Consider the following 9460-nt stretch of genomic DNA (forward strand, 5'->3'; position numbering starts at 1 on the left):
GCGCTATTCATACTAATAAACCCACACGGATGTCAATTGCTCATAGCCGTCGCTGCAGGTCAGCTGTTAAAGCGCCGCATGCGACTTGCAGTAGTATAGGAATTGCGGTTTCCTCCGGTATCTATGTCGCGAAAATAGTGAGCGCTTCACTTGGAGCCCTTCGACTCGCTTTTTATTTTTGAGTGCGAATGACTAGAATTGAATTGAAGTTTATTTCTTGCGTACAGTATAGAGTAAAACATGTGAATAAGGCATTTGGATTCCTAGCTCAAGGCTAGTTTGGATCCGTAACAATATTTTATATAGAAATGTGGGCGGACGTTATCCTCGTTTCTTCATTGCCCACCATTAGGGAATAGTGGTTGTAGCGTTGCGCTGCTAAGCCCGAGGGCCTGGGTTCGTATCCAGAGCGCGGCGGCCGCATTTCGAAAGGGGCGAAATGCAAAAACGTCCGTGTACGGGTTCACGTTGAAGAAGCCACTACGGCGTGCCGCATAATCTATAGGCTTTTGCACGTTAAACGCCAGAAATGAATTAAGTAACTGTTTATTCATTCACATAGCTATAGCCTTTCTTCTCCCACGTTCTCGGGTGACTCATTCGTAAAGATAGCGACCTACAGTTGACTTCTCAGACATCGAAACTTTTCCTGCAATTAAATCTTTAAACGTTGCTCAGCTCCAGGAAAGGGACGACTACACTACATGAAAATGGTCGTTGCAAATCAAGGTAATCCGTGTGGTCTCGGGTACGGACGCTCGCATCGCCCATAGAGTATACCACTGCAATCTTTGTACGTAACAAAATATAGTGTGCATGTGTTTACACAAGCAACGCAAATTAGAACCCGCGCACACGGAGGAGCTAACGTCATCGCGCAAACTGGCTTATCCGCACAGGACTGAGTTGAACGAAGACGAGGAAGATGCTGATCAGGAATCCGGCGAGGGCAACCCCGACTCCGCCACCAAGTCCGACCAAGGGAGCTTCGGCGAAGTGCCCGCCAAGGAGCCCCCATCCAACGGCCACATTCTGGTTCGTCCCTTTATACACTCTTTAATAAAAAGATCGTAGTAGTTACTACCTAGTTTCACACGACTTGCTACCTTATTATAACTGCAGTTGGGAACGATAGATTTAGTAACATTACCAAGGAAGGAGGGAAAGAGATAAATAAAAGGCAGGGAGGTTAACCAGAATATCGTCGGGTTGGCTACCCTACACCGGAAGAATGGGAAAGGGCAAAACAAAGATAACAGGGAAAGAAGGAAATTGCGGTGAGTTCGCTGACGTGTGTGGTCTTACAGAAAATTTATTAATAGTCACAGATGGTCGCACAAGCCCGTCGTCCTTAAGAAGCACAAAAGCACCTTCGCCGCTTTATGGGCCGACGGGCGATGGGGGCGGTGTTCCAGCAGCACCTGCACAGAAAGCGGTCCAGTTTTTGGAAAGCTTTAGCAAGTTCTTGTCTCTCTGGGGTGTATCATGGACAGTGGCACAGCAGGTGGTCGATATTTTCTTCGGTGCCACAGACCTCGCATGCTGCACTGTCAGTCACTTCACTTAATGTAGAGCATGCCTTTGTGAAGGCAACTCCTAACCAAAGGTGACAGAGAAGCGTAGCTTCACGTCGAGGAAGTCCGAGTGGAGGTCGGAGTTGCAGGGAGGGGTTTAGTCGATGCAGCCGTGTAAGTTGTAAGTTTGGCAGTGTGAGACTGCTTGCCAGGTGTCGAAGCTGCCTCGCAACGTCTGTCCTCGAAAGCGGAATTGGAACGCTGTGCTCATCTTTATGTGCTGTGCGAGCAGCGTTATCGGCGGAATAATTGCCACTGATTCCACAATGGCCAGGTACCCATTGAAAGACGACCTCGTGACCTTGTTGGACGTGATGGTAAAGTTTCGCGTCAATTAATTAAAGTCAATTGGTCATGGCATCCGCGTCGGAGAACTGACTGCGTGCACTGTAAGGCCGGTTTTGAATCACAAAACATAGCCCATTTTCTAGCTCTTTCAGAATCTATGAATTCCAGTACTCGACGCAGGGCCGTTAGCTCTGCCGCCGTTGATGTCGTGACATGCGATGTCTTGAACCGCAGTGCCATTCCTCACGTTGGTATAACCATGGCACCACCAGAACTGCACGACGTACGTAGTCGATCCGTCGGTATAGATGTGCACGTGGTTGCTGTACTTTTCATGCAAAAGAAGTAAGCTCAGCTGTTTTAGAGCAGGGGCCGGTAGATCTGTCTTCTTCTGTAGTCCTGGAATCATTATATGTACTTGTGGACGGCTCAAACACCACGGAGGAAACGCTGGCTTGGCCGCAGATGCGTACCCTGAAGTAAACGACGCACGATGTGCACTGACAATACCGCTAAATTTCGAGCAGGGCCTTGCAGCAGTGAGGCTCGCCAAGTGGTGGGAAGGGGTCCTAGCATAATGCCTGAGATGCATACGCATTGTCTCAACGGTAATGTGCGTCGTGATTGGGTAATCCTGCGCAAGGGCAATGGTTTCAGCCGTTGATGCACTGCGAGGTAAGCCAAGACATATCTTAAGGGTTTGGGCTTCAATACTCTGAATCGTACGCAGGTTGGTCTTGCAGGTGTTGGATATTGCAAGCAGGCTGTATCGCAGGAATCCAACGAACAATGCCATGTACAGCTGTAACATAGCGTGTATAGATACTCCCCAACTTTTTCCTGCAAGGAACCTGAACAGGTGACAGATAGCAGTCAGCTGCTTTCTCACGTAATTCACGTGCGGAGTCCAAGATAGGTTTCTGTCAATTACGACACCCAAGAACCTGTGACTTCTGTATGGTATAAGTTGCCCGTTAATAGTTACGCCTTAAGCAGACATTCGCTTCCTCGTGAATGCCACCACTGCTCACTTCCCGCATGATATTTCAAGTCCTTGTTCACGAAGGTAGCAAGATGTCATTGTGGCTGCCTTCTGAAGCCGAGCGCGAAGCTGAAGTCGTGTCACACCTGATGCCCAAATGAGGATGTCGTCCACATAGATGGAAAGTCGTACGGCGCTTGGCAGGTTGTCAACTAATCCACAAAGGGTGAGATTGAAAAGAGTCGGGCTAAGCACTCCGCCTTGAGGGACTTCTCGGCTACCGTAATGCTCGGATGTCGGGCCATTTTCTATGTTCACTTATAATGGTCTCCTCTGTAAGTAGCTGCATGTCCACATATATATCTTACCACCAAGTCTGACGGCCTCTAACGTGCTAAGGATGGCTTCATGGGTGGCATTATCATAAGCCCCTTTAACGTCTAGAAACAGAGCAGCAGATAGTCGCTTACAGGCCTTTTGGTGTTGCACAAATGTTATCAAGTCAACAACGTTGTCTATTGACGAACGGCCACGTCTGAATCCGGCCATAGCATCTGGGTAGATTTCATAGTACTCTAAGTACCATTCCAGACGTGTTAAAATCATTCTTTCCATTGTTTTTGCAACACAGCTGGCAAGTGCGATCGGACGGTATGAGGAAATGTCCAAAGGCGACTTGCCAGCTTTGAGAAGTGGAATGAGGCGAGTTGACTTCCATTCTTGCGGAACCGTACCCGTATGCCAGGAGTCGTTGTACAGGAGCAAGAGTGCCTTCCGATCTTGGTCTCCTAGGTTACACAGGGCACGGTATGTAATGCCGTCAGGTCCTGGCGCTGAAGAACGCCTGCACAAAGCCAACGCAGCTTCTAGTTCTTCCATAGAAAAAGGGCATTCCATGCGGGGATCGCGTGAGAACAGTGGGTGGTCGAGCGTTCCCTTACCCGTTCCATCGGAATTTGCTTCGCCAGCAATCATTCTGCAGAAATTAGAGGTTGGATTGCGCAAAATTTTACGAGACACACAGAAGAGAAACACACACCACATAGCGCTACTTGCAACTACAGTTTTCCTATAATTATTCCACTGACAAGGGAATAAAACGATAGTTGCAAGTAGCGCTCTGTGGTGTGTGTTTCTCTTCTGTGTGTCTCGTCAAAATGTTGCGCAATCCAACCTCTAATATGCTATACCAACACGCCCAGTCGTCAACCTTGGCAAGTTTCTGCAGAAAGATTCAGCGACGTCAATATCTCTACATTGTAGATGGAGTGCCAGAGATTTAAACGGGTGGCACTGACCAAAGGTTGTGCGAAGGCCACGAACAGTCCTCCATATAAGCGACAAAGGTTTTCGCGGATCCAGGGACTCGTAAAACGATACCTACTGTCGCGAAGCCAGCTTGTTCATGTGACGCTGTATTTTCTTTTGTGTTCGTCTAGTCAATCTCAAATCATAATTGGACTTCGTGCGTCTATATCTTCGCTCCGCACGACGGCGAATCACTCGAAGTTGCAGTGCACTACGGTGTAGAACATCTATTGCAAGTACATTCTTCCGTGCGTTTATTCTCACGTCCTTTACCTCGTTTGGCGCGATTTACTCAAGAAACGCAGAAAGGACTTGCCTGTTTAGCAGTCGCAGATTGAACACTGGGTCCACAGGCATGAAGAGCATAGTGTACGGCCAGCGCTGTGGTGTTGTCTTCACGGTGGAGACACTTGGCGACGATGACCTCCGTAGCAGTCTTCTTTTTGTGGTTCGGCTCATGACAAGTGTGAAATCGTCGTCTGACGAGTCGACGCTGTCCGAGTACAACTCGGTTGCCTCGCTGTCCTTGTCACTTGACGCATTTCCACGTTTCCTGGACGCGACCCCACGTGATGGCTTGGCTCCAGGAAGGTCGAGGGCTTCTTCATCCATTGCCGCAACAAGGGAGCAGCAGCTCCCAGAGTTTGGAAAGAAACAAAGCGACACAGAGGTACAAGCGTTCTATGATAGAAACACTTCGTCGTCGTGCCCCCGTAACATTACCAACTAAACAAGGTAGGCACTGTCACTAATGGGTTTCAGCTACTAATTCCAAACGCAGTTAACACCACCTCGTGCAAAGATTTTCGCCTCTGCTGCATATATTGAAACAGTTGTGGTGTATTCCAAAGTAGGTCCGATGTAAGTGTTATGACATGGAGGCTTTGAAACCGGTGGAGCTAACTGCTTTCGGAATTGGTAGCTGAGACCCATTAGCAACAGTTAGCTTTGCGACTAATTGTATCGTTACCAACTGCTGTTATACTAAAATAGCAAAAGGTGTGTCACTAGGTAGTAACTACTACGACCACCGTCTTCTTTCTTTTTTTGTTTTTGCTTTTTCAGAACGCTAGTGGTTTCGCCGGCTTTGATATAGACGAGGTCAGCACAAGCAGACATACGGCGCACAGGGCGCTCGGAACGGGACACCGACGGTGCATAATAAGGCAGTTAATCATGTTAAATAGTTTATTGGACCGAGAGAAAACCGAATAAATGGAGCAGGTTCTGTCCACCATTTTCACCGCTTCTATGCACGCACACGCGCGTTCAGAGACACACAAACCCACTTGAAATCCAAACAAAACAGAAGTTCACAGGAAGACAGAGGTTTGACGTACCAAGCGACAATTTCCATTCTTCACCACTGTTGATCACACCCACTGTAAGTACTTTTCGAGGAAGCGTCCTAAGAAAGTGGTCTACCCCGTTCATTGAGCCAGCGGCCTAGAAAATTGGAGGCGCACAAAGTAAATAGTGCCGAATATACATACCGATTCATTGGCTGGCGTGGTAAGTGTGCGAGATTATTCAGCTTCTTCGCGGCTTTCCGCTTCAGCAAGCCCAACTTTCAACTGCAATCGCTCGCACTTCTCGGCCCTCAGCTTGTAATATCGGTGACATACAAGGCAGAGGCTGGAAGCAAATTTGAGAGGGAATTGCAAGTGGTAATCGGAATCAAGTTGCATAATGACGGGTTGCGTCCTCCATATGTGTTCGGTCTGGTCCTCGTCGCTTGTCAGCTGCCTCCGCGATATTGAGCTTTACGACAAGCTTCAAGATCGCTGCCACAATGTCTGCCGATAAGTCCGACCGTCAATGTTCAAGGTTTTATGGTTCAGTTTCGTGTTTTTGCGTGAGTTCACTTAGGTTGTTTTGAAGGCCTGAACAATATGTATGATATAGAAAACCAGGAAACTCATTTGAAAACATTGCACAAGGGTCCAAATCAATAAAGTTTCACATGTGCGTTTTTTCTAAAGTGCCATTTTGTTTTCTTTCGTACGTGTTCGCAGGCTGAAAATGGCTTGCTGGAAAAGCAGCAGGGGCCACCGGGACCTCCGTACGCCTGGGAGGAATGGCGGCGATACATGCGGGAAAAGACTCTTCGCTCGCGCCGCAAGAGGGCGCTCTGCATGGGCGTCATCGCGCTGTCCATCATACTGTTCGTGGGCATCTCAGTATCCCTGGGCCTCGCATACTTGCGCAGGAAGTTCTGAAGCACCGCCAGTGCGCAGAATCCGGACCAGTCGAGGGATATACATGGCCGCTGCGCTGGCGTTTCTGCGGAGCACGTCCCCTCAGTTCGACCGCGGCGCTTACGGCCAAGCCCATCGTGGTACACGAGTTCAATGCACAGCATTTATGCTCTTCCATAAGGTGGAAGTAAAAGACAACGCGGGAAAATGTTTGAGATAGCAAGATGACAGTACTTAAGATCGCATGTCATCCGCAGGTTCCGGCTCATCGAGCGTACTGAATCGGCTTGATGCACAGCACGTCAAGAGCTGGACTTCCACAATCTATCAATAACGTATCGCGGATGAAATTGTGAGCCTATCTTGATTGGTTTCCTTGTTATAGTTTCGTGTAGAAATTAGTCAAATTGATTACTGAGCACTGCGCTTACTGGCTGTCACTTTGATTCCAAAAGCCTAGAAACGCTTTTAATTTCCGAATTTTTAGGCATAAAAATCTAACGCTGCTCTTTACAAGTCTCGATGTGCGAGTAGTCTATTTGGAATGTGCAAAGCACACCCGCTTATTTGCTCTGCGCGAGAGATACAGACACACTTTGCCAACAAGAGAATCTGGATGTAATACCTTGTAGGGAGCCTTGTAATACCATTACCAGAAATGCACCGCAACACAAGCAGCTACTGCCTAGGATTGTAACAGTGTGCAACCCCGCTAGCCGCAAAATTAGGTTAACGTACTGTCTAATCACAGAAAGAATCCGCGACGATGGCAGTGTTCTCGGCCAATCGTGCATCCTGCCAAACGACGAGGGAGCAAGGACTCATCGCGGAGACGCAAGCAACGTGCGCCTCGACCCCAATACGCGCGGTCTCCGAGGTCGTCGGACTGCGCGGCCATAGTTGGCGACCATCGGTGCACACGGACCAGGCCGCCAGGGGAGGATGGACGCAGCGCTCGTTACCGCGTTACCGTGTGTGTGTTTCAAGACATATGCGCCGCCTCCTTCGAAAGCCATCGTGCAGCGTGCAAAGCCGCCGACGCTCCCTGCGATACCCCAGGCCGAACTGCGTGTGGAAGTCATTCTTTTTTCCCCTCTCTCCTTTCTCACAAAAAAAGACACTAACAAGTGCGTACATGCGTTTCCAATAGTGGACCGCTTTCAGCCAAGAGCCCTTAAAAGCGGCGGATCGAATGCACGCCGTTGTGTTTCTTTCTTTCTTTGTTGATCTTTTCATATATTATATCTCAAATGGCCCTCATTGAGGGGCACTGCGTACGGGGGATGGGCTTATTTCTATAAGTCCACTCACTATGTAGCTAGAACTTAGGTGGATCACTTCGTGGCAATTGATCAAACGTGGTTATGAGGTGATGTCATCATAATATTAAGTCAAGCGGAAGCGAAAGAAAATCAAGAAATGAAATTGTGTAGCCAAGTTCTGATCATCAACCAAGAGGTTTGGTTCCGTCATCGTTTTACTACGTATCCTATTTGTGCCAGTCCGGCCAGAGAAACCCTGCAGTAAGCTGTTGAATGCGCAGAAGAAAGGCGTGTTGTTAGACTTTTCATCATACTTGGCGCAGAATGGGCGAGATTGTTTGCGGTACACGCAGCTGTCATCGACTTTCATAACGAGGGAAATCTGACAAAAACTGTGTGTCGACTTTCCCAGCTAGCCTTGTAGCTATCGAAGTATAATGTGTCACGGATTGCTGCGCATTGGGAAGTAGCGCCTGCTGCTCGGAAATGTATTCAAGAACCATCCATATACTTACTTGTTGCGCACTGCCAGAGAGTGTTGAAACTGTCAGTGCTGAAAACGTGGCGCAAACACGCCATTGCTAGCACCAACCGGTGTTAGCAGGGACACGCAACTTCTAGAAGTGTTCGCTTCTTTTACAGCCCTGCGTTGTGGATATTGTCTCATTATCATGGCCGTCTTGTAAGACCCTCGTATCACGACTCGACCACGAGAATTGATTGTGCGTCTGCGCTAGGCTGCTTGTGGTTTCTGCGTGCTTGCAGGAAACGAACAAATGACCTCTTTAGCCAGGTTCCTGAGTTTTCGCGTTATTTATATGTACTCAGCCTTCAAACAAATGTGCTGGCGCCCTGTCGGACACTGGAGAAGTCAGTTGTGCATGGTTACCCGAGCGCCCGTATAGGGGCTACACACGTAGGTTCAATTATGGATGCCTAATGACGCCTGTAATCAACAACCTGCTGGGATGATCCTCGATCGTCAGTTGAACTGAGGACTGCTAGTACGGCTGACTATGTAGAAATTTTCACGGCTAAACTCCACTTGCGTCACAACTTCTCCGGGTAAAGGAGGACAATAAGTGCCAACGATATGTGTATTATAAGAGACTCGATTTGGAGTGCGCTTCTGAATGGCTTGACTATATTTTGTCTGCTTTTCTAGAGCGCACCTTGTCTTTGTCAGCTCCACATCGAGGCAGGCGTAACTATGAAGAAAATAACAGACTGAAAAACTTAAAGGAAAGGGACCACTCAATATTCTAAGTGACATGCAGTGAACATGTACGACTGTTTTTTTGCGACCACTTGTGTCAGTCACTATATGGGGTTACCGACGCTCCGAGCTACTAGCGTAGTCACTAGTCCAAGAAGATGTTATTACAGGCACACTGTAAGAAGCATTCAATGCCTCTGTGCCTGCAGGGTATAGTTTCGTCCAAGAGTTTTAACTGGTTACTTATTGTGTTGAATTTTAATTTGTTGGTACAGTAATTATAACTTGAGACGCCTATACCAGGAATATATGTCTGCCATGCTGCAGAGTTGTTGCTATCGGTGTGCTTTGTGAGATGAAATAAAATTTTTCTCGCCGTTTTTACAGAAGTTGAGTTTTCTGTTGTCCTTATTTATGAACATCTCTAAAGAAGACAATAAAAAACACCACCCAAGCACTCCGTACAGATGGTTAATCAGCGAAGCTGAAACTAGTGGCCACGATGTTTATCACTGGGTTAATCCAGACGGTTCATTTGACTACGGCTTGGTAGACTGCCGGACCCTCGCTCCGCAGTTGCTGCTTGCGCTCGGCTGCACGAGCCTGTCCTTGCGCCCGGACTGCAGCATCGG

The 9460-nt window shown here is 48.1% G+C and overlaps 1 protein-coding gene across 3 annotated transcripts in view; it reads left to right on the top strand.

The window, feature by feature from the left end:
- LOC135904380 (dentin sialophosphoprotein-like) overlaps positions 1–9217 on the top strand; it is a 104213-nt gene extending 94996 nt beyond the window's left edge. For all 3 annotated transcript variants that reach the window (XM_065435108.2, XM_065435117.2, XM_065435124.2), the window contains exons 4-5: positions 900–1035; positions 6168–9217. In XM_065435108.2, coding sequence (XP_065291180.1) covers positions 900–1035; positions 6168–6371 — 340 coding nt within the window. In that variant the 3' untranslated portion in view covers positions 6372–9217. The remainder of the gene's footprint in view (positions 1–899; positions 1036–6167) is intronic.
- The last annotated feature ends 243 nt before the right edge of the window (positions 9218–9460 follow it).

The sequence above is a fragment of the Dermacentor albipictus genome, chromosome 1 (assembly GCF_038994185.2).
Source record: "Dermacentor albipictus isolate Rhodes 1998 colony chromosome 1, USDA_Dalb.pri_finalv2, whole genome shotgun sequence".
In the NCBI taxonomy this organism is placed as follows: domain Eukaryota; kingdom Metazoa; phylum Arthropoda; class Arachnida; order Ixodida; family Ixodidae; genus Dermacentor; species Dermacentor albipictus.